Source organism: Phyllostomus discolor, chromosome 7 (assembly GCF_004126475.2).
Source record: "Phyllostomus discolor isolate MPI-MPIP mPhyDis1 chromosome 7, mPhyDis1.pri.v3, whole genome shotgun sequence".
Lineage (NCBI taxonomy): Eukaryota > Metazoa > Chordata > Mammalia > Chiroptera > Phyllostomidae > Phyllostomus > Phyllostomus discolor.
The window spans coordinates 103632996-103659163 of NC_040909.2; the positions used below are offsets into that span (position 1 = coordinate 103632996).

The 26168-nt window shown below is 41.2% G+C and overlaps 2 protein-coding genes across 3 annotated transcripts in view; one reads left to right on the top strand and one right to left on the bottom strand.

Moving 5' to 3' along the window:
- Positions 1–25091, bottom strand: part of NCOA2 (nuclear receptor coactivator 2) — a 284984-nt gene extending 259893 nt beyond the window's left edge. Inside the window, exon 1 of one of the 2 annotated variants that reach the window (XM_028533654.2) lies at positions 24601–24712. The gene's annotated coding sequence lies outside the window, so the exon portion shown is untranslated. Of the gene's footprint in view, positions 1–24600; positions 24713–24970 lie in introns of those variants that run through there. The other variant, XM_028533652.2, reaches the window with a different exon arrangement.
- On the top strand, positions 23307–25070 carry LOC114514823 (basic proline-rich protein-like). Its single transcript, XM_028534046.1, has 3 exons — positions 23307–23397; positions 23781–24323; positions 24436–25070. The coding sequence occupies exons 1-3, from the start codon at positions 23307–23309 to the stop codon at positions 25068–25070; spliced, it is 1269 nt and encodes a 422-aa protein (XP_028389847.1).
- Positions 25092–26168: the final 1077 nt, after the last annotated feature.

Genomic DNA, 26168 nt, shown 5'->3' on the forward strand with positions numbered 1-26168 from the left:
AATTTTATAGCACTCTTCCTGCTAAAAGCTCAAATATGAGTTGAGATGGCACGTCTCAAACTATACAGATGGCACTCCACAGTTTCCACAGCTCTGACTGCATAACTCATTTGACTTACTAATAAATGTTCCTGTTTTAAGATTTAAAACTAATAGGAAAAACTAAGGAAAAGGACAGAAAGACAATAAATTTTCATGCCCAATTCAGTGGCATCTATCTGCAAGGGCAAAGACTAGCAGAGCACCTAGAATACAGCAGTTCCTTCCGCTGCTGTGCACACAGGTGTGCGCCTCCAGAAACATCCTGCCAAGCCACCAGGCTGCTGGGAGATGAAGAGAAGGCAAGGCGGTGAAGGAAGTTGATGACGTTTATTCATATATAGTGATCCACAAAATGGAGGCTGCCCCCGTGGCCGGCCCACATCACAAATCTAAACCTAAGTCAGCTTGCATTACAGGAAACACCTGTCAAAGAAACCTAACATACACTAATCACAATCCCCCAAGTCAGCTTTAGCCAGCTTACCTTACTCTAGAAAATAAGACCTGCTGGCCTTATGAGCAACTCCCTCACCTCCTGGCCAATCATGCCTGTTGCCTCTCTTCTAACCATAAAACTCTCCCCTTGCCCAAAATCACCTGAGAAGAGTGTTCCACTGCTTGTGGGGCACTGTGCTTCCCCCAATCCATGGATTGTTTTCTCTTGAATAAAGAACATCAAACGCAGTACTAACCTGTTTTAGTTTCGTCATCTGACAAAGTAATGGTATTTGCTATGTGAATGTGCAACAATCAGGCCTAAAGGAAAAGTTCTCACTAAGAAGGAGCCAGACCTGGAATTATCATCTTCTTCTGTTTTAGTCCTATGACCTGTAATTACTCTTTGAAGGCAGACACATGGTCAGAAGCTTAGCAAGCACTGAAAAAAATATATCTGTCTAAAATATAACAGCATTACTAAGATTTATAAATCATACTTAAGTTGGACCCCTTTAAAAACCACAGTTTTAAAACACTTATATTCTATATGTAGGGTGGACTACAATCACCCTAGTAATTTCTTTTATGCTATTCACAAATACTTTGCTCATTAGTAGTAAGAGAAGGCATTTATTTATTTCTCTCTCTCTGTTTTGGCATTTATTTCACTGAATTTCATGAACAGACCTTCTAAGTGTTCTTCACTGAAAACTATAAGTATCTCATCTGTCCCTGTGGATCTGAAAATCCCCATTAGGGAATTTAGCTATATAAAGTTTCCCATCATCGTTGGGTAAATTGGTGTACACTGCATTCGTATACTAACTGTGGGCAAAGAAAACTGAATACAGACATCCCCCATTATGATTTGTGAAACATGAATTATGGAACAGATCAGATCTTTTAAAATTCAGAGAATAGACTTATTCCTATGGAAAACAGAACTCTTACTGATGATAAGATTTAATTAAACTGTACAATGAAGACCACTGAGGTGGAAGACAGCTATAGAGACTTGCCATCCTTGGTGATTCAAGTAGTTTTGTAGCATTACTTACAAGATTACATTCAAGCTCCAGGAAAAACAAACATGTGACTTTGGTGAATTATGTCCAACCATTCCTAGCAAGAGTTTCATTTTTTCTGAGATAATTACTGTATATTAAGCCACATTCTGAACTAGTCAAAAATAACTTTCAAGTCTTATGCAGCAATTTTCTCAAAAGGAAAGGGGTTTAAAATTATAATAATCAAAACCAAACAAATGATTCCAACACTGATGTCCCATTAGATATTTCCCTGAAAAATGTAAGTATAATCTCTGCAGCAAATACCATTGTCCCTTTGTAAGACCAACACTAAGACAGGTCAAACGAGCAATCTCCCAGGTTAATGAAATGTGAATTTCACATACTTTATTTTTCTAATATTTTTAATATGGTAATTAAAATGTTGCCACCTTTCAGCAGTTTTTAAAATAACCCCAAAGGTTTCTAAAACTTAAGAGGCTTTAAACTTTATTGATTAAATCAACCCTCCTCTCAATCTTCTGCATAAAACAACACTACCAGCTTTGCCTTCAGCTTCTATGGATCCACACAGATATAAAAGCCAGACCAAATGATACACCCAATAATTATTGTCCTCCCTCCCACCCACACCCATTGCAAACCACTGAATTAGACCAGTAGGTGCTAAAATCGTAAGTGATTAGAATAATATTCATTCTGGAATCAGAGTAATAGTACATGCACTCTAAAGCATCAATTTTCAACCTTTTTCACCTCATGGCACACATAAATTTATTACTAAAATCCAAAGGCACACCAAAAGATGTATTTTTTCCCAATCTAACAAAAAAAAAAGGACAGATATAGTTTTGATTCATTCACAACAGACAGCTATTGTTGTGTTGGCTATTGTCATTTTTTTAAATTTGACAATCTGGGGGAAAAGAGGTCAGTGCCCCTGACTAAATGGTCAGGTATACTGCATGTTTTACAAATTCTTGTGGCACACCAGTGTGCCTCTTGCAGCACCAGCTGAAAATCACTGCTCTAAAGAGCTGATAATGATGAAATGGTTTATAATATTTCCTTACAGACTCTCTCATAGAGAGTGTGCATGACCCTCTGCATTTTTGGAACATGTAAGGAAACTGGGGCACAAGGTCACATTTGCTCAAGGGATGGAGGTAGACCACAATCCAGAAGGTGTGACTCTCAGACTGACTTCATAGCATTAAAAAACAAACAAACAAACAAACAAAAACCCTGCATTCAGGGAACTCAAAGCTTGCTGGTGCATGCTATTAAAATCTTCCAACAGAACATTCCACAAATTGTTAGTAGATACTCTATTTTACAACCTTTCTGTCCTTCAGTGACATCATCTTATAAGACTAGAAAGAAAAACTAATGACAAGATCTTGAAAGAGTTTATATTTTCATTCTATCCTTAAAATTAAAAAAGCCTTTCCATAGGTAAACATGAGGCTGGTGGTACAAAACATAATATATCATTAGCTACATCAATGAGTTTTCTTATCTTCCTGCTACTGAGAAGTTTCTTAATATGGAAGAGTGAGCTCAAATAGTGCACACAGAACGACAATGGATAAGCCTTGCCTGTTAATCTCCACAGTGACTGTCACTAGCCCTCCACTTCTCAGATTACTGGCATTCCTGGCAGGACGGATTCCATGCCTAGCATGGACTCAAGACCTAGACCAGGGGACCTACAAACCTAGACCCCAACCGTATCTATCAGAGTCACTTAAAGAGTCTTCAAAAAAAGAAAAAACAGAGACACACCAATACTTTTCTAAATCTTCAAGAGACCATGGAATTTCCATTTTGATAAACTAGGTAAACAATTTCTGCCCTCTGAAATTTAGACTACAGGCTTAGAATTTTTAAAAAGAATCATTCATGCTCCTAGCACATGAAAAGTAGCAACTTTTTTTCTTTTTTTGCAGATTTTATTTATTTATCTATTTATTTATTTATTTAGAGAGAGGAAGGGAGAAAGAGAGGGAGAGAAACATCAAAGTGTAGTTGCTTCTCACACACCCCCAACTGGGGACCTGGCCCCCAACCCAGGCATGTGCCCTGACTGGGAACCGAACCAGTGACCCTTTGGTTCGCAGGCCAGCGCTCAATCTACTGAGCCACACCACCCAAGGCAAAAGCAGCATCTTTTTAACAAAAAGCTGTCTTATCTATAAAATGCTCTTCTAAGGCAGCACCATTCCGGTGCATTCAGAGGGGACTATGTTAATTATTACTCATATCATGAGTGGCTTTCAGGGTTAACCCCCCGCTTGAAATGTTTCTGGTAAAATAAGCAGTCCAAAAATACTTGATGTTATCATATATAACATCATTTAAGAGTTCTACACAATTCTCCAAAGTAAACACATGAACAGTAAAGGAAAATAATATAAAGGGGGCTACATCTCTATCTGATGAAAAAAGAGTATCTAGAATTTAAAGAAAATTTTTAGAAAGATTAACTAATACCCTGCAATTCTCCGTAGTGATAAACAGATCCTTTACAAGAGGATTTCTTTAAAATCATCTAATTCATTCAAGATTCATTAAGAATAAAACCTATTTGATCCTCACCACACTGTAAGGCAAACAAATATTATTATCCCCATTCAACAAAAATAGAGATTGGGACACAAATAGTAAATCACTTGCTCAAAGCAGCAGGTCCACCCATAAGCAAATTATACTTAATCATTATTAAATTTACATTTAAATCATTCCAACCTTCCCTGGATAAAAAGAAAATCTATAAATTTTTATCAGAAAGTTCTTCTAAATATCTAACTAAATTTCATTAGCTATAGTTTAAGAAAGGTTGATCACTTCTAGTCAAGATGGCAGTGTAGGCAGGCATTGCTCAACTCCTCCCACACCACACCAAAATTTCAGCTAAACTACAGGACATCCATCACTCAGAACCACCAGAAATCAACTTGAATAGAAGTCTGACAACTACGGAACTGAAAAAACCACATCCATCCAGACTGTTAGGAGAGGCAGAGATTCAGAACAGGCTGGTCCCACATCCACATGTGGTAGATAAAAATTTGGGAGGAATATCTTGGGAGTGAAGAGTCCCAGCCCCACACCAGGACCCCATCCCAGGTTGCCAGTGCCAGGAAAATTAAGTCCCCATAATTTCTGGCTGCAAAAACCAGCAGGGATTGAGTTGGTGGAAGAAACTTCTGGAGTCCCAAGCAGTTACCTTTAAAGAACCTACACACAGACTTACTCAGATTCACTCCCTCTGAGCTCCAGCACCAGGTAGCAGCTTGAAAGTCACCAGGGCACACAGGGAGGAACTGAAGTGTCTGGCATCAAGGTGGAAGCTAGAGAATGGCTTTCTCTCAGAGAGAAAGGCAGGGAGGAGCCATTGTCCCTTTAGTGAACCCACCCCCAACAGAGTCACAGAGAATGGAGAAAAGGTGCCATAACTGAGACTCCATTAATGTGGCTAACACTGTTTGCCCCAACCTCTGTTGCTCTGGTGCTCAACCCACTGAGCAACACCAGCCAGGGCTCATTTTTAATCTTTGTGTTCCTGGTGTCTGGTAAATAGGAGCATTCATTAAATTTTGCTTAATAAACAATAAACAAACCTGGTTACCTGTTACCAAACCCACCACAGATAAGGTGCAGAAAATCAGACAGGAGAAAAGAGACTCGTTAATTTTTTTTTAATTTTCAAATAAATGTATATATATATGCAAAAAGTAACAGCCAATGAACAGAGACAGGAAAGGCAAAGTCCAGCAGTTAGCTAGAGGTTCGTAGTGAGGGGTCTACAATTCAGCTACTTAGCAGAGACAAACGATCAATAACTTAGAAAGAACCCTCATGGACTTCAGTGAATTTTAGGACATTTCTAATCAGTTTAGAAAATAGAGAAATACTATCCATTCTACAGTACTTTCTCCTCAATGACTAATTTTAAAACGTGAGGTACTGAAAAATATAAAACCAGAATGGGAAAACTCAGATACATGAGATCTCATTTTCCAAGGGTTTTGTATAGTCACTGTTTTACACATATCACTTTTCTTATTTTTATATATCACTTTCCTTACATTATTTTTGTTGCCCCCCTCCCAAAGCCCACCACTTGTACTTAACATCCCTATATTAGTTACATTCAGAAGCCTGAAGTACTTTCCTCCCAGCTGACTCAAATTGTTTACCATATCTGTTTGGGATGTAGCACAGAACCACTCAGGAATGCAACCACCATGCTTTTGTCCCACCCTTTCCAATATGCCAACATCATTTAAAAAGAAGTACAGTTTATATAGAAAAAGCATGAACAAGGAGGTATCACCTACTATGCCCATAAGACATTTAGGAAAGTTCTGCAAAAAAAATGAAAATCAGAAAGTAAGATTTCTTTATTTTATTTTAAATTTGAATCACCTTAAAATTACCTATATTTGTTCAATTAAAAGTTCTATTTTCTTTCCATTCTTGATGCCTCTTAATTATTTTCTAAGTATATGATTTCCTATTTTAAATATTAAAAATAGCCCTGGCCAGTGTGGCTCAGTGGGTTGGGCACCATCCCACAAACTGGAGGTTGCCAGTTTGATTCCAGTCAGGGGACATGCCTGGGTTGTGGGCCAGGTCCCCAACTGGGGGCATGAGAGAAGCAACCAATAGGTGTTTCTCACATCAATGTTTCTCATCCTCTCCCCCCCTTACCCTCTAAAAACAAAATACAATTTTTTTAGTATTTTAATAAATGAATAAATAAAACAAATATTAAAAATAATAATGTGTTGTTGTGTTGATTTATTGTGGGAGATGTCTACATCCTTGTCACATTCAGGAAGGTTCAGAGAATGGTTTGCAGCCATTAGCCTAACAATGTTCCACCTCTAAGGATATTCTTTGAGTAAGGATATTTCTTTCGTCTTTCTTTTTCCTCTAATATCCTCTAAGGGATATTTCCTTGAGTAGGATATTTCTTTCGTCTTTCTTTTCCTGAAGCCTAAAACTTACAAGCTGAAAGTTTGCTGGCATAATTCAAATTCTTGTGTTATTTCTTGTTTTCTTTGCATGCTAGTGTTCTTCCCACCCACAACTCTGACACTGAGATATCTAGATCTGTTAAGAATCTATTACTACTTTTCCACTAGATTAGGTAGGTGAGACTAACCTCTCTGGTGAACACTATACACCTGGTAATGATGTTTACTTTTACACTCCACTTGTCTAAGTGAAAATGAACTTCAGATACCCACTGTGATTCATGAGGGAAGAGAGGGCTCTACTATACTTTAATAAGGTCCTAAAGTAAGAAAAAGGAAGTTAAGAAGAAACTAAAGAAGCTAGAAATCATTTGGGCATAGGAAAGTCAAAAAAGAATAAATGAAGGCATTGCAAAGAAGAGGAAATCTTCAAATTCACATTAGGCATAGTCAGGTGTTCAGGAAACTCATTTGCCACACTATGAAAAGACCCAGTAAATATTTTTCTTTATGATCTTATTTAAAAGGCGCGCTTAAATAAAAGCTTTCTATTTAACCAAGTGGGCTACAAAATGAATGTCTCAATCTCAACTCTCCTCCTGTGCCTAAACAGAAATCTACTGCTTTCTAAGAGGAAAAAACTTCAACAAGTTCTCTGGCAGTAAAGGTTCTCATAGGCAGGTGTTACCGCTGTATTCACATCTTCACAGTATTAGGTAATCTCTTACAATGTATTGTAGAAGGTATCTTAGGTACAGTCCTAAAGAGACTTCAGAAAGAGCAAGCCCAAACACGTCCTAAAATGACACTATTTCAAGTAATAAGCTCTCAAAAGTTATGCTTTTCTTCAGCCCTGATCAAATTCATTAATATGCTGGGTTGGCCATGGTTTTTTCCATAAAATAGAAGACACATTTTTATCAATTACTTTACTGATTTGGATATTTTGAGTATGTCAGCTATCTCCCGTGTGGTATAATGTTGACTGTTCTCACTATCTTGATTTGACCACTATCAACTTCAACTGGTCTACTCAACCATGGAGCATCATCCAGAGAGAAATCTCCAGCATGAAACTTCGCAAACCACTTTTGACGCATTTGGTCAGTCACAGCACCTTCTCCATACGGTGCATAAATCTTTATGTTTCAGTTGTGTTTTTACCTTTCTTGAAATAATACAGCATAATATGCCAAAAATGTTGCTTATTTTCTTCCATCTTCAATATTAAAATGGCCATGCAAAAAGTCACCAATTTGATTTTTTTTTTAATGCACACTGATATGACAGCTGTCAGGATACAATCTAACAAAATTGTTCTAAATGAAGTTAAAGATAACTAAGTGCTACTAGAGTCATCTTAAAGGAAAAAAAAAAAAACACGCACTTTTAGCCAACCCAATATTTAACAATTTAATTCCCTAACACTTCTGAAGAAACTTAAGTCTGAACATTGAAAAGATGGCTTGCACAGTAATATGAATGGACTTGACACCACTAAACTACACACTTAAAAACAGTTAAGACTATAAATTTTATATGGATTTGACCACAACTAAAAAATGTTTTAATTAAAAACAACAGACATGCCTTGGCCAGGTAGCTCAATTGGTTGGAGCATCCCAAATACAAAGGCTGCAGGTTGGATCCCGGTCAGAGCACATACAAGAAGCAACCATGGATGTACAATGGATGGAAACACAAATCAATGTTACTCGCTCTCTGTCTCTGTCTCTCTCTCTCTCTCTAAAAATCCATTTAACTTTTTTAATAGACATTTTAAAAAGTCAATGTCTAAAAACAAAATAAGCCAAAGAAAAATCAAAACTAGGGGAATTTGCATCATATTAAAAAAGGCTATGGGTCCTGACTGGTGTGGCTCAGTAGGTTGGGCATCTTCCCACAAACTCAAAGGTCTCCAGTTTGATTCCAGTCAGGGCATAAGCCTGGGTTACAGGTTTTGGAGGGGGTCCGTGTGAAAGGCAACCAATTGATGTTTCTCTTGGACATCATGTCTCTCTCCCTTCCCCTCTCTCTAAAAATAAATAAACAGATGGTGGGGGAGGAAGGGCAAACAACTGTACTTGAACACAATAAAATTTTTAAAAATGGAAAAAAATAAAAATAAAATTCTAAATTTTAAAAAAATTTAAAAAGAGAGTGTCAATGAAAGCAAATGCAATGAGTGAGCTCAATTAGATCCTCATTTGAAAACCAAAGCTGTAACAGACATTTGAGCAACAACTGAGAAAACCAAATAGAAGGCTGATATTTGATTTAGTTTTCTTAGGTTTCATAGTGGTATTGCATGTAGTTATACAAAACAATGACTTTGTTTTAATGCAATGTACTTTATGGAAAAAGGGTCATCCATAACTTACTTTCAAGTAGTTCATCCAATACACACATACACATACACATACACGTACACACATGGGACAACAGAAAGGAAAAGCACAATTAGCCCTGAAATGTTGTTAACCACATTACTGACATCATGACAGCCACAAAAAAGAGACAACACTGCCTAACACAAAGCACCACCCTGCTTTTCCACCTGAGTTGTATACTGTCTCTGCTACTTAATATATAATTAGTTGGTGACAGAAAGTGAAGACATAGACAGGTAAATAGTCTTCTGACTTACTCTGCAAATAAAGTGATCCCACAATAAGGAATTATTGTTTGAGTAGAAATTTGGAGAGATGATTGAGAATATTTTTATAGGTGTTGTCATAAATATATATTAATGTGTGGACTGTAAAGGCTTTGTTCATCAGATAGCTGTAGAATTTCATTATTGTATCTATTGAGATATCAGCCCTTCAAATGACAGGTTCATTCTCTTTTTTATCACTTCTTCAAAGGAAGTATTTAAGTGCCAAACCAGGTATATCTTCTTTGTATTTGGTTTTGTTTTATTACCTTTTCTGAACTCCTGAATTTCCCCAAGGTTTTCTTTACTTTTTTCTCCTTTCCACTATGAACTGAGATTATTAATCCCTTTTCTTACCACAGTGTCAAAATATTCTGCAGGGAAAATTTAGTAGGTCTCAGTATGAAAAATGTTCAGTTTACTAAAGCAACAAAGCCAAAAATATAAGCCTTTATTGTTTCTGATTTGAAGGTAAGAGAACTTTCTTCTTTTCCTATCACTTTTTAAAATAAAATGTGTAATTAATGTAAGCAACCAATAGCCTCCAATATTGTTGGACTCCAACTGTCTGTTGTTTTGATCAATTATATACTTTGCTATTAACTGAAAATCAATAATATAACCCCCCAAAAGAGTTTTAAACAATAGCTTCCCAAATTTTAGAATAACTCATTAGTTTTCTCTAGGCAAATCAAAGAACATGTGAACCAACACATGTCTACGGGAGGCCCATGTAGTCCCATTGGTTGGAGCATGACCCATAATGGAAAGATCGCGGGGTTCAATTCCCAGTCAGGGCACATACCTAGGTTGCAGGTTCTATCCCTGGTAGGGGTGAGTACAGGAGACACTAATAGATGTTTTCTCTCTCTCATCGATGTTTCTCTCTTTCCCTTTCTCTCTCCCTCTCTCTCTCTAAAAGCAATGGAAAAAGAAAATGTCCTTGGTGAGGATAAAAAAAAAAAAAAGGCAGACTAACAGGTACAAAGACTCAGGGAAAGTAGCAATAGGGAATAATGGCAGAATAATAATTAGTGACAGACCTAATCAGTAATTATTTAGGAATGTCATTATGTGGTGAGTGGGGAATTTATTATAAAAGGGTTATGTTGGAAAGATCAGTTTATTGATGACTTACAGAAGGAGAATTTGTTAAATTAGTCCAAAACATAGTTTAAAAACAAAAACCTTTAGCTGTTCTGGTATACTATTTGAAAGGAGGGGGAAAATGAATGAAAAAAGTACATAAATATATATTTCATCATTACTTTTTGCTCCAATTTTAGCAAACCAATAAGAAAACAGGTGCAATTTCCTATTCTGTCCATTTTAATCATACAATAAGCCAATGTACATAATCATTTTAGGCATATTTACAGAACACAATAGGTAAATTTGAATGCCATATTAATCAAAGCATTTTGATTCATGGTGCTCCTCTGTGACAGTAAACTCCAAAGAACACATATCAAAAATTATAATTTGCACTGCAATGGAAAAAAACTCTAATTTGCTTTTACTAACCAACATATTATAAACTAATCCTCCACATGTTTATCTAAACCTTCAAAATAAAGTCTGTTTAAGTAGCCCATTCCACTTAAAGTAACGAGTACTGTAAGTTGACTACTCAATTTGATAAGTTGATAACCTAGTAGCACATCCTTAAAAATCTTGCAAGCTACAAGGACATGTACCTGCTAATCTGGATTTATTTTATATATCCTTCATTAATTTATAGATTTCAGTCAAGGCTATTCTCGTGCATTGATATTTTTTTCCATCTGCACAGTCCTAACCTCTTTAGCCTAGATTCAACACAGCAACTCCTTTGAGGGCTACCTCCAATTTCTTTCTGATGCCATTACCCCCTTTCCCCCACTAGACACTCAATCTCTTTCTCAAAGCGAGTAAATGGCTTGAAAAAATTAGGCAGGCCCTGGTTAATTTGATGGTTTAGAGCATCATCCCAATATGACAAGTTGCAAGTTCAATCCCCAGTCAGGCCATATACAATTATCAACCAATAAACACATAAATAAGTGGAACAACAAATCAATGTTTCTTCTCCTCTTTCTCTCCCTCTCTAAAATCAGCATTTTTTTTTTAATTTAAGAAAAACTGAACTGAGGCTGCCGGAGACACCTGAATGTCACTGCGAATTTTCTCAAGAAGTGAATGGAAAAGGGGTTGCATAGCCAGGAAAACGCTCTGTGTCCCTTAGTTAGAAAGCTCACCTCACTCTTCTGAGAGCCAAGCCAGGTGAGGGCAAGAAGCTGAGCCTCTGAAAATCACAAGCCCCTGAAGTCCCTCCCTTGCCTTACCTGGTCTTTATCTGTTCTTGGCTGGAGTAGTCCCTTTACTTCTCACTGGAAAAGGGAAAAGAATCCCCCAGTGCTGAGACTTCCAGCCAAGATGGAGGCGTAGGTAGACATACTGTGCCTCCTCACACAACCAAAATGAGGACCACAACAAATTAGAAACAAAATAACAACCAGAACTGACAAAGTTGAACTGTATGAAGTCCGACAACCAAGGAGTTAATATAGACACATTGATCCAGACCAGTAGGAGGGGCAAAGTCAGCGGCTGGGCAGAGAGGGGTCAAGGCAAATAAATCGGTGACTCGCAGACCCCAGGTGCACAAGGTGCACCTGGTCCCTGGTGGACCCTGGGTGCCCAGGCGGCAGCTGGCAGACCCCGGGCACATGGTGGCAGCGGGCAGACCCAGTGAGGTAGCAATTGTGGAGCAGGGGCGCAGCATGCAGCGCGCAAGGCAGCTGACCGGGTTGGTCCCACATTCAAGCGCAGATAAACTGGGAGAAACAACTGGGAAGCAAGACAGACCTCGCAACCCAGGGTCCCAGCACAAGGAAATAAAGCCACAAAACACCGACTGAAAACACCTGTGGGGGGTTGAAGTGCCAGGAGAGACTCCCAGCCTCACAGGAGAAATTCATTGAGGGACCCACAGGGTCCTAGAACATAAGCAAGCCCACACAAGAATCAGCACAAGAAGGGCCCAATTTGCTTGGGGGAAGCAGGGGAAGCGGCTGAAATCCGGCAGAGAGCGGAGCAAGCACTATTGTTCCCTCGTGGACCCCACCCCCACATACAGTGTCACAACCCAGCAACAGGGTTGACCCACCCTGGTGAACACCTAAGGCTCCGCCCCTCACTACAGAACAGGCGTGTCAAGACAAAAAAAAAACAACAAATGGCCCAAACGGAAGAACAGATCAAAGCTCCAGAAAAAATACAACTAAGGGACGAAGAGATAGCCAACCTATCAGATACACAGTTCAAAGCACTGGTGATCAGAATGCTCACAGAACTGGTTGACGTTGGTCACAAATTAAATGAAGAAATGAAGGCTATGCTAAGTGAAATGAAGGAAAATGCACAGGGGACCAACAGTAATGGGAAAACTGGGACTCAAATCAATGGAGTAGACCAGAAGGAAGAAAGAACAACCAAAAAGAAAAGAATGAAGAAATAAGAATTCAAAAAAAATGAGGAAAGGCTTAAGAACCTCCAGGACATCTTTAAACGTACCAACATCCGAATATAGGGGTACCAGAAGGGAAAAGGAAAAGCAACAAGTGGAAAAGTTATTTGAACAAATAATAAAGGAGAACTTCCCCAATCTGGCAAAGGAAATAGACTTCCACGAAGTCCAGGAAGCTCAGAGACTCCCAAGAAGTTGGACCAAGGAGGAACACACCAAGGCACATCATAATTACATTAGTCAAGATAAAAATGAAGGAGAGAATCCTAGAAGCAGCAAGAGATAAGGAGGCAGTTACCTATAAAGGAGTACCCATCAGACTGCTGATTTCTCAAAAGAGACCTTACAGGCAAGAAGGGGCTGAAAAGAAGTATTCCAAGTCATGAAAGGCAAGGAACTACATCCAAGAATGCTCTTTCCAGCAAAGTTTTCATTTAGAATCGAAGGGCAGATAAAGTGCTTCTCAGATAAGATCAAGTTAAAGGAGTTCATCATCACCAAGCCCTTATTTTATGAAGTGTTAAGGGACTTATCTAAGAAAAAGATAAAAAAAAAAAAACATGTAAAGTAAAATGACTGCAAACTCACAATTATTAACAACCACACCTAAAGCAAAAACAAAAGCAAACTAAGCAAACAACTAGAACAGGAATAGAACCACGGAGATGGAGATCACATGGAGGTTTAGCAAGAGAGGAGTGGGAGCAAGGGAGGAGGGAAAAGATACAGAGAATAAGTAGCATAAATGGTAGGTAGAAAATAGGGGGAGGGCAAGAATAGTATGGGAAATGGAGAAGCTAAAGAACTTATGACATATGGACATGAACTAAAGGGGCGGGAATGTGGTTGGGAGAGGGTTTGCAGGGTAGAGGGGATTGAAGGAGGGGGTAAATGGGACAACTATAATAGCATAATCAATAAAATAAATTAAAAAAAAAAAAAGAATCCTCCAGTGCCCAGTCTGGTAACACAGAGCATGGGGGTAAAAGTGCTGCAGGGCTTCGTGGTGCCTGAAGGGAGCAGGCCAGCAGCACCATCATTTTGTTACAGAATTGGAGATCAGAAGACTACACATGAGAGCCATGGTGGGCAATTCTGAAGCAGACAACCAGTATGCAGGTGAGCATCTGGAACCTCTAGCTACTGGGACTTACCTCATGTGCCATCTACCTACCACAGGCTCTCTCTGGCCTCCTTTCCCCTTCCTTCCCCACTAGAGGGTCACTGGCTGCCTCTGGTAACAGTGACAGTGAGAAAAGGCAGGGAGCAGCTGAGCACCTCTTCTAGTGAGCATGACCCTTCTGGGAGTCCCACTTGCCCTGTACCTTGTGTGCGGGGTCAGGCTAGACGTGTCCAGGCCCAGTGCCTTCCTGCCCAAGCCTCTGCTTGCCTAGAGCCAAAACCCTGGGATTCCCTTCATCACCTGACTCGGTTTTCTCCTGAATGAACGCCTTTTCTCAAAGTGAGAGTTATTATTATTATAATGAGGTCATCGATAATTGTCAGAATGTCGATGTTATTATGTGTGTCCTTCAACCAGAAGGACAGTGCTCTGGCTTTGATTTCTAATGTCCTTCAGTGTCCAGGCACTTTGTTGACTTTTGTCACTACCAGTCATCACTATCGACATGTGCAGCTCACAGTGAATATCAGGTCATTTTCTTGTGTTATATCTAATAGCTTAAAGCCTTTCATTTATTAGTATTAGTACAATTCTAAATTATACACACCTCTTGCTTAAAATAAAAAGCAGTGCAGCAAAAATAAAAGATCTTTATGGGACTCCCATTTCCTTCACTAGGCTCCACTTTTATACTTGCTATTTGTTTATTTAGAAAAGACTGGTGGCTCTAGAATCCAATAAAATAACATTTTTTAATGAAATAAGTATTTTTATATCACACTTTTACAGAAAAACCTCGAGGAATTACATAAAACAGCAACACGAACACCACATATAAAATAATTCTCAGAACAGAATTATGGAAACTGAAAGTACAATAATGCACGACCAGAAACTCCAAAGAGGCAGGCATTCCTAAGGCCTCAGGAATTTGGTTACAATTTTCACCAATCTTAAGTCATCTTAATATTTCCAATTTAAACCATTTTGACTACTTGAATCTAATGAACACTTCCAAGACACCTAACACTATAGAATCTGTAACAATATACTTCAACAGCAAAGAAATAAAATACGTAAAAGCTAGAGAATGCAATACTCAATCTTATTAGCCAACAGAGGCTCAGCACCCCAGTCTGCTGGACCACAATGTTGTCCAGCAGCCGACTAACTTCCAACAAGTCGGCCAATTACTATACAGTGTCTGTGTTAAGTGATCTGTTTTCAACTTAATGGTTTCCTTAACAAATAGCTAGCTTCTTCACTAAGGGCTGTTAGCAGAGCAAATTTGTTTGGTTAAAGGGGGAAACCATAGATCACGATCCCACATGGCAACAGACATCCCTCCCCATTATCATGACTGTATTCCCTCCACTACCACCCATCCTTCATCTCCAACTTAAAAAAAAAAAATTGATAAAGTCAAGGAAGATGAAAGGTAAAGGAGGTAGAAGAAAAAACTCTATTGAGATTTATAGCCAAATTGAAGCGGTAAGAAGTTGTACCACTTTTAATCATTCCGTCCCTACTTCAAAGTACTGGGCCAGGCTGGATGGGCTTAGTTTCAATGCACAGCACACCCAACACAGTGTCCACACCAGGCTGCAGGCACACAGTGAAGGCACTCCTGCACAGCAGAATCACCTCAACACCCGCGTAGACCGCCCCCCGCCTCCCGCAGTATGTCTCCACAACTCTCACAACCAGCTTATGGAATTTCAAGAAAGCTATTATGTTAAATTTAGAGAAATTCATATACTCCCTACACTCAGATTTTTAGTAAGAAATTTCCGTATTCCTTATTTAGGTATCTAAAAATGTATGTAAAGAATTTGCCACCTATGTTCCAACAATACCAGAGGTGATTACCTAATAAACATATTTATAAATGATTCTATTTTTAAAATACTGAGTGGAGCAAAAGTAGATGTACAGTTGTGAATATGCAAAACAATGTATTATTGCATTATTATTTATTAATTATTGTGGTATTTTCTATATGAACAATTGTAAGCCTAATTTTGCCCCACCCTGTATATATAAAATTCGCTACCCATGTAACTACATTTCAGTTTGAATCTAGAGATGCCTAGAAATGACTTACATAAAGATACAGTTTCCTCTAAAACATGCAATTCAGTTTAAGTGACACAATAACCAAAAACTTTTTATTATTAAACATATTAACAACAGAATTAGAAATCTTAAGGTAATACTAAATATCCTTAACAAATGCTACTGTAACACTCAAGACAAGGGCAGTCATTTCATGTTTGACTCCTGAGCTGATTGTATAAGCAGGAGTTATCTCTAGAAAAGACGATCCTCACTTACTGGTACTTCAATGGGCAGAGATCAGTCAGCAACAACAGGGACTTCCAGAACTCATGCACACTCTGCAAGTTAAGCCTTGGAGATGTGGGACTGCATTTCATATGGACAAATTAAATGAGTAATAGAAAATACCATGCATTATATGTTCATCTGTGACAACAGGTCTTCCGCCTCAGCAGCTGGAACACTAAAAGCAGTACATGCTGATCCCCACACGTGCCAAGGTGAAAGAGTTCCCTGAAAGCTCTCCTCTCTCCCTGCAAACAATTGAACAGACAGAAGAATTCCACAAATAGCAGAGCAGAAGTCAGATGACTGAATATATTATCAGCCTTCTTTTGGGACTACAATATCTCAACACTGCCTCACCCATGCTACATGGATTGCAAAAATTCTGCAAAACAGGCATCACACTATCACCATGCAAATAGTTAAACATACTAGAATTAAACATATTTTAAAGAAACAGGAAGCCAAATATCGCTATCAGTGTTTCACTCTTTCTAAACCTATATATCCCCTAGAGTGCTCTCTAATCTATTTTCTACCTATCCCCTACAATCAAATGTCTTGAGTTTATTTTCTGAGCTTTTTATTTTGAAAAACAATAGGCAACCTGAATAGGCTTTTTCAAAATATTACCCAGTTTCCCTTTCCTAGTGGACAATCACTGTTATCTCAACAGAGCTCTAGATAAGACACATCCACACTACTGAAAGGAAGTGTACCCTACTAGCTAACAGGGACACAAGTTAAGGGGGCAGGGCTAAGGGGCGATGTTTGTCTCGGTTCAAATTCCTCTCCATTAGTCTGGCTATGTGACCTTTGGAAAATTATTTGACAGTTCTGTGCCTCCACTTCCTGAACTGTAAAAGAGAAATGATATTGTTATTATGTCACTATGTTACAGTGAGTAACATACAAAACTATACAACCGAGGTGCCTTAACCCTGCATTGGGTTTTTAGTAAGCACACAATAAATGTTACCTGTTTTTACTTCATCCATTACAGTTCTTTTTTTGTAAAAATGAAAAGACAAGAAAGAATCTCATAATTTAAGAATTGTTAAACACTGGGCTGATGACTAAAAGGCTGGAGACTATCTGCAGATCTTTCTTAAGTAACATCTGTCCAGGTACAGGCCTGCCTTGAGGCGAGGGTTTGGGAGGTACCTGCTGACAAAATTTGCAGGGCTGGACCTATGCAAATCTATTCATCCTTTTTATGGATTAAACAATCAGACTGAGAGAGCACCTTATAAAGGCCTGAAACTTCAGTTTATCAGATTTGTAAAAGTAAGACATTCTCAGGTTTACTATTCCCTCTAATATTTAAAGGATCTCTTTCCCTGCTCACTGGTCAAGATTAACTCTCCCCACCCCCAAACTTTTGCCCATAGGCACAATGACTTAAAATCCCTTTAAGCTCCATCGTCTTCTAAAAAATGGGGGTGATCTTTATTTTATATGGTTAGAGCAAGAATAAAAGAATCAAACACACCTCAAAAAGCCCATACAGTAGCACCCCCTTATTCACAGAGGGATACATCTCAAGACCCCCAGTAGATGCCTGAAACCATGGATAGTCCTATAACTCTATATATACTTTTTTCCTATACATTAAAAGACAAGGTCTAAAACCCCAAAGTGAGATTAAAATTGGCTGTCAGGAACCTATGATAAAGTTTAATTTATAAATTAGTCAATTTCACAGATAGAAGATTCATTCTCACTGTAAATCTTAGGAACCTCAGCATATAATTTTTTTCTTTATTAAGTAGAAAACTTTCACCTTTTCACTTGAAAGAAGTACTTAATGGCTTCTCTTTGGCACGCCAGACTTGCCAGAGTCACCACTCTTGCTATTTGGGGCCATTATCAAGTAAACTAAGGGTTACTTGAACACAAGTCCTGCAATATCATGACCGTCAATCTAATAACCTAGATGCCTTCTAAGTGAATGGCCAGCATGGAGACAGACACTGGACAAAGGAATGAGCACGTCCAGGGCATGATGGAATGAGGTGGCATGGGATGTCATGAGGTTCCTTCATGCTACTCAGAAAGGCATACAGCTTAAAACTTATAAATTATTTATCTCTGGAATTTTCCATATAATATTTTCAGACTACAGTTGACAGCAGGAACTGAAACTATGGAAAGGGAAACCGTGGCTATGGTGGGATTACAGTAACTGGTTGTTGGCACTCAGTAATGGCTATTACCATTTATGTTGTTATTGTTGTTACTCTCCCAATACAGACATTTCAGTCAAGAGAAAGAATGAGTTATAGCTAGAAAAACTGACAGCCATAACAGAACATGCGTGAAGGCTGCGGGAGTTTTCCATCCTTTACAAACCTAGGGTGGTAAGGCCCAGAATATGTTAGTCTTAAAACAGCAACAATGCAGATAATCCTCAGAAATGGAAGGTCCCTTATATGTTTCACTGTCACTTTCAACCAACTAAAGATCACCATCCTGACTACATACATGCTTTCAGAAGACATAAACATTATAATCCTATTTTCAGGGGAAAAAACCCAAACCCTAATCAAAGCAGAGTTTTCTGCCATTATGTAATTAAAATCACACACCAACCTCCCACCCCCCCAATCTTTAGTATCAAAGCAAACAGAAAATTAAGGTGAACATGCCCCTTACCACCTTCTTCCCCACCAAAGAAAAAACAAAACGAAACAAAAGATACCCTCACCCACTCTATTTTTCTCATTTAATCACCAGACTTGTAATGAATGGTTTATACTATGTGTTGCTATTTGTTGACCCTGAGAAAGAAGCAAGCTATAAGGACTTCTGGTGGCTACCTAAGCTCAAATTTAAATGAAAACACGCACAAACACACACATACATACTCACAAAGCCTTGTAGCCATTTCTAAACAGGGGCCTCTCACCCAAGCCATGCTTGGGGAAAAAACCTGCACCAAACTGCCTGCCTACAATGGGTTCCTGCCATATAAACCAGCCTTATAATGGACTTCCTGGAGCTGTAGTTCAACCAATAGGACTGAGGCTTTCTCCTGACCTATCAGAGCTACACAGCTATATCCCTATTAGCATCTTCACCAACCAGTTACAACAGCCCCATTCTGACCAATCAGGACAGTCGTTTTTGGACCAATCAAATTTTGAGAATTTGGAGTCCTCATTTGTATAAGAACAGACCAATCAGGGCCCAGGAGCAATGAAGTTTCCTTCTTCATCACACCAGAAATTAGGGCTTTCTAGTGGTATTGAATTGGCACCAGTGATTACCTTGACATGTCAAAGTAAACTGCCTATGCTGGGACCCTCAAATACTCATCAAATAAATAACTGAACAAATGAATAAAACAGTGGTTAAATGAGGCAAGAACTCAAAGGCAAGATCTAAAAAGCCGAAACTGAGACTTAAGTTGGCCATCAAGAACTCTTAACAGTTCATGATTGGCTGCCTATAAGTGATAAATTCTGCCAGAATTAACCAGCTAACTTCAATTCCCCATGTATCTGTCAATTGATACACAAAATAAAAATTGTTTCTTTCTTTCACAACCTTGAACTATTGCTAGTAACTTATACCTATAAGCAGCTCTCCTCTCTGATTTAAATTAAGGTGCTATATCTAAAAGCCTCAAAAGCAGCTAAGCAAAATACCACCATAGACCCCCTGTTTATTTAATTATCTCTAGAAATTTCCAACTACAGAACCAACTGAAAATTTTTCTAGACCAATGTTTCCACAATTTCATCATGTCATCACAGCCATCGAAAGCCAGAAATGTGATTGCTGATGAATATTTTATAAGGAAAACAAATAAAATCTTTATCCTAAAAGCCAAGAGTATTATGAGCTACCTGCAGATTACAGAGTTCCTTAATCTCAGTTACCTTCCTCACATATTTACCTTTGAGTTTTCATAAACAGTTTTGCCTCAGTTTTTACAACAACTAGAAAAACTATATCAGTTTCTACAATATCCACAAAAGTCAGCCCTGGCTGGTGTGGCTCAGTGGATTGAGAACTGACTTGCGAACCTAAAGGTCACCAGTTCAATTCCTAGTACATGCCTGGGTTGTAGGCCAGGCATTCGAGAGGTATCTCTCATGCATCAGGTTTTCTCTCCCTGTCTGGATCTCTTGCACATAGAGCTTTTTCTACCTCTCTTCCTGTCTCTCTAAAAATAAATGAAAATATTTTAAATAACCACAAAAGTCATATTCTTACCTGTATTTAGAAATTTTAGTATCCAGAATCCTTAAAGTACATTTTCTTTATGTTGTCTAATTTAAGAGTCTGTAATACTAAAATTGCATTTTATGGCTTTTCCAGATATTACTTTTAACAGACTTTAAAGAGTAGTAAATAGGAAATAATATTCTTTCTATACTTTGCAATTCATAAACCCTTCTACAAAGCTTTAAAGCAAAAAGAAAATAAATACAAATGCTAAGAACATCTTTTGTGTTTAGAAAATGAGAGGTAAAATCAGCTTGAGATACAAAATACAAAAAACAGAGTTTTGTTCTGTTTTCTTTTAACTCACTTTCATTATTGGTATGTAAATGTAGTCTGATTATTTCATTAGGGGATAAGATCCTGATTTGCTGCTGGTTTATGATTTACTGCAATAAAAGACCAATACCTTTAAGCAGTGGCTTATTTTCTCTCTCATATTCTCTTAATTTAAAATTGATAGAGCATGTAATAGCATAATTACAAAACAAAACTATAAACACAAAATATTGAAAAGCTAGTAATTTCTTAAATAGCAGTTTTGCCATAAAAATAGCTAAGCATTAATTATGTTTTAAAATATAACTTCAACCATGACATAATGTGAAAATATCAAATAAGGACACACTGTCCATTTCAGAAAACTAATCTCTAGAAAAATTGTTTAAAAAGACCCACCCTCCCCCTTATATTTTTGCTATACAACATCCTAAGGACTATTTAATTAAAAGAGTCATTTTTAAACTCAGTGCAACACAGCCCCCTCCCCCAAGAAATCCAAGCTGTCAACTTATGGGTCACATTTCAACCTGATGTGATTTGAAAACAGCTAAGGTACTGAATCCTTAAATATAGGGTATGTAAGGGAAGCAACTGCTCACAGGTCCTTGATTCTGAGGGTTGGAAAGCTTTAATATGGTATAACTACAGACAAAGCCAACCAAGCAGCATTAATTACCCCTTTATGCACTCTCATACCACAGCCCTAGTCCCCCTCCAAGCCTTACAATTTATATTGCCAATAAAATGCTTCTCTAACACTAAGCAAAAGTCATGTAAATTTTATTGAACCAATGAAGGGTTAAAATCAGAGCCAAACTATATAAAAATATTAAATTCACCATTGGTGAGCTCTTTTCTACTCTCTGCTTCAGTGTCTTGACATCTAAAAGTCAAAGAACTCCTCTGGTAAGACTGAAATTCCCAGGAGGAAGAAGGCTCAGATCCAGTCTGAAAGCACACAATGGAATCACAGCTGACGATGCACATCTTTTTCTAGATGTCTCCATATGCTTGAGAGGTTTTTTTCCCCCTAGCCAGGCATTAGGAGACTTGCTACTCTCTGCCACCAAGAATAGGAGAACATTTCAAAGATTATGGGAGAGAATGAAGTAAAATACTGTGCTGCTCTCAAGCATACAAAAGAGAGAGGAGGAGGCACCTCAGAGTGTCCATCAGTAACTAAATTAACTAATGATGGGGGGGATTAGATGTTGTCATTTTGAATGTTGTTCAATTTATAATACTCCCTACTTCTAGCAGTTGTTCATTTTATCTCCACCATTCTTACCATTCTATCACTAAGATAACACCTCAAGGGCTACAGCAAAATGCAATTAGTTTTTGTCTAAATGAATACTCAAAATTATAATGGATTGGAAACTCACATTATAAATTTGAAACAATATATTACAACAGAATACATCTGCAGGGTATGTTACTTTCCCCTGAAACTACAGCCCTTTCAATTCTTTCTTAGTAATCTACAATTAATAAAAGCTAGAAAATTGGATATAGATAAGATAAATATCATGTAGATAAAGTACCTCAAAAAAAAAAAACCTTGCAAGATTTGTTAAATTCATGGGATATTTATCACAAAATGAATGGACTCACTTTCAATTTAATATTATTCATTCTTTTAACTCCTAAAGATTCTGCAAATTTCAGTTGGAAAAAGCTGCTTTGCTGCTGTCAGTGCGCACTAACCTCACCAACAAAGAATAGGAGCACACATACACACACACACTCACACACACACACACACACACAAAAAGCAGTGCAACAGCTGCTGTCTTTTTAAAAGACAAGCTATTCCTGCAGAGCAACCTGTGATCATTACATAGAACCAAAGACCTACCCTCCCTATTCTTAAAAGAGTTGATAGTCACTAGACTGAACGCAACCAACAGCTTGAAACCACCAAAGACGTCTCCTAACGTCGCATAAACCAGAAAAGTGCCTACACACTGTGCAATTCAGCAGTGTTTAAGAAAAAAACTGAATTTATTTTTAAGAATCCTTTGTGTTGGAGTAATCTGGCAAACATTTTACTCCGATTTCATTTCTTGTACACAAATATTCTTTGATTAGCTTTGTTCCTTAAATACCAACACTTGGTATTTCAAACAGTGAGATTTGGTTCCTAATTTCATTTTGTTTACTCAAGAAAGAGTAAGAAAACAAATAGAAATACATACCGTAAAACCATAACTTTATTTTTAATGCCCTCCCAAATGCCGAACTTTCAAGTGCACTTTGGGAATTGGCGGTCTAATTAAACAAGGAACCAGTGAAGCCATTACAAACAATGATACTTTACACTCCCAATAATCAGTGGACATAAAACTACTCATTTTCAAAGTATCCTTTCAAATTTCATTGTCCCTACGCCGGAATAACTGAATGAGGCAGAGGTAAAGCCGGTAGAGGTAAACAGAGAACTCCTATGACCCTCAGCACGTAAACCAGGTGCTCGGGTCCAGAACACGATCACTACAATTATTTGCCATTTTAGAAACGGGCCTCGGAGAGTTACTGCCACATCGTAAGTGGTTTTAGACTTCGTCGCGGCTAAAACAACGTCTCTTGTGGTACCAGAGAAATATAGTATCTCGTGTACCTCTACGTGTCTCCTAGGGTTAGAGCCCCTGTAAGTGACACTACCCTACAGATGACGGAGCGGGTGACTAGCGATGGACAAGAGTGGGAAGCTCTTGGCGTCTCCATGACTCCCCCGCCCGCGTGCAACTCCGCTCCAACTGGTCCGGGATAACCCCGCCCCCTTCCTTCCTCCAGTCCTCACGATTGGCTTACCCACACCTTCGATTGGCTCCTTGCCCCATCAGTCACACGCAGTGAGATTCGGGTCGGTGGGAGGGGAACGCGTTGGAGGAGGTGGGGTGGGAGTGGGATTAGAGGACGAGGTGGCAGAAGAGGGTGTTCAAGCTCGGTCCCGGGTTTGGGAAAGTTTCCCCTACCAGTGACAGACCCTGAGACGTAAGGCCCAGTCTAGCTCCTAACCGGTGCTAGGCGCCCCGGTCCCCGATTCCCGCCCCTCAGTCCCGCAGGCCCCGGAAACCACTAAGGGGAGGGGAAGGAGGAGGGACCATCTAACCAAGGACCGACCCACCCCCGATCTCGGAAGAGTCGCCTCCGGGACTCCCTGGAGGGACCGGGCAGGGAGCAGCAGCACACAGAGACCACCCTTGGCCCCCTCCCCCGGCAGTCCCCAGAGGCCCGAGAGAGAAGTGTCCACGGGGCGTGACCGTCGCGAGGCGGCCGCGAGGACGCCTCCCGCTTCCCCCCTGGGGCCCTGAGGGCCTGTCCCTTCAGGGGCGGGGAGAAGGGGAAGAGAAAAGGGGGCGCTGGCGAGCCAACCCGGAACCTCCTGGACCGCCTCCCGCCCCCAGCCCCGGCCCCAACGCGCCTCCAGCACACATGCCCGCACCCAGAAAGTTAAGTCAGGGGCGAGCCCGGCTCGGCGCCGCCGCGGTCCGGCCCCCGGCCCCCGGCCCCCGGCCCCCCGCCCCCACCGCGGCCCGGCCTGCTCGGCCCGAGCGCCCCGCCCGCTGCAGCTCCTTCCCGTCCGTCCGCGGCGCCCCTCGCCCCCCGCCCCCGGCGCTGACACGGGCCCGGCCCGCCCGCCGGGCCGCGGCTCCCCTCCGCCCAGCATCTCATCCAGCCTGCCGCCCCTGACATCGCGCTTCACCTTCACACACACCCCCGGCACTTCCCGAGTCCTGCCTTCCTTCGCCCGTTCCTGAACCATCCGCTGCAGTCGCTCCGCGTTTCCATTAAAGAATGCACCTTCTCAGAATTCACCTTCCCTCTCTGCCTTGGTCCCCCCGAGCGGGCAGGAGCCTCGATCCTCGCGACCCCGCACTCGGCTGGGCGGCTAGCGCCTAGCTCCTCTGGCGGGGGCCGCGCCCGCGCCCCCGGCCTCCCCGCCGCGCCTCGGCGCTCACCTCTCGCCGGTGCCTCAGGCTGCAGCCTCCGCCCGCCCCGGGCTCCAGGACTCGTCTCCCGAGCTCTCGCACAGCGCTGGAGCGCCTCCTTTCTCTCTCAGGGACTCCGCGTCTCCCCGCCGCTTCCCGCCCTCCCCACCCCCCCCTCAAGCCCCAACTCCCCAGCTTCGCGGCGCCTCCGGGATGCAACTCCCGTGCCCCGCGCACTCCGGCAGCAGTCCCCGCACACACAACAGCCCTCTCGCCGGCGCACGGCTCTGCCCCGCTCCGCGCAGGGAGGGCAGTCGCGGCCGGGGGTGGAGAGGCAGCGCCCCCCACCCGCCGCCCGCCTCGCGCCCGCCCTCGCTGCCCCCAGGGAAGGCGCGGTTACCCGCTCGGTCGGTCACGCCGTCAGGTGCCGGCAGCCGTCGGCGCTGACCTTCGCCGCCAAAGCCGTAGCTGAGGCTGCGGCCGCCATGTTCCCGTGTTAATAACTGCTGCCTGGTTGTTTATTTCAATGGAGATCCTCCCCCAACTCCCTCCTCCTCCTCCTCCTCCTCCTTCTCCGCGTCTCCGCACTTGCGGAGAGAGACACAGACCGCTCGAGCTGTGGAGCAGGGGAGGGGGGCTCGGCAGCCAGGCCGTCCCTCCCTCCGCCTCCCTGGCCGTGGCCGCCGCCAAATCTTGTCACTGGGAAAGGGACGGGGCGGTAACTTGCCTCCCGCGTCCCCGGCGAGGGGGCAGAGGTGCACCGAGGGCTCTCCGGGGAGCAGACCCTGGCCGCGGGGTCCGCAGCATCTCCGTGGGCAGAGTCCTCTGAGAAGGCGACCCGGGGGGAGGTGAAGAGTGAGGGGAGAGGGGACAAAATGGGTGACTGTGGCAGAAGGAGGGTGACCTAGGGGTAACTGGAAGTGAAGGGAGAGTAAACAGATGACTCCATGGGAGGGCAAAGGGCACTGCCAAAAAAGAAAGCGAGCGGATGGGACAAGCCGGGACTGCGGAGTGGAGGCGGTGGGATCTTGGGACTGCAGACGGCTGGGAAGATGCCCCCAAACCAAGGTCGCGACGAGACCAAAGCCAGGTTCGCCGGAGAAACCTCCTGGCTCGGCCTCTGGGCCAGCGGCTTGCACCCCTCGGGTGCACCTCACGTGCCCCACATCCGCTGCAGCGCCCTCGAGGCGCCCCTAGGTTCTTCGAATCTCCCTCGGTTCCTACGAGGATAGGTGGTCTCCTCTTGCAGCCCAATCTCAATAGGGGATAGAGGGGCGCGCCTGTGGGCGACAAGCTTCGAGAGGTGCCACCCAGCAACTGCATGCTAAAGGCCAAGCGCACACAGTGTAAAACCTGACCTATTTGAGCAGTCTTGTCACTACAAGAATCACAAAAGTTTTTTTATTGGAAAGTCCACTTCCTAGACATCAGAAAGTGATGTTGGGGGGACACAGGACAGTACCACCGAAACTCGAGGAGAACCCTCATTGAAATGTTACTAGGACTAGAATCAGTTTCATGCTTTGGAGAATCCAGTTCTTCCGAACTTAGATATAATTCGGGGGGGGGGGCAAGAAGATGATCAACATTCATCTAAC

Bases quoted from the DNA above. Each gene is read 5' to 3' on its own strand.
- LOC114514823 (XM_028534046.1), top strand. From the start codon at position 23,307: ATGACGGAGCGGGTGACTAGCGATGGACAAGAGTGGGAAGCTCTTGGC. The intron at 23,398-23,780 runs GTCCGGGATAAC...CGATCTCGGAAG, and splicing joins GTGCAACTCCGCTCCAACTG to AGTCGCCTCCGGGACTCCCT. The intron at 24,324-24,435 runs GCCCCTGACATC...TTTCCATTAAAG, and splicing joins AGCATCTCATCCAGCCTGCC to AATGCACCTTCTCAGAATTC.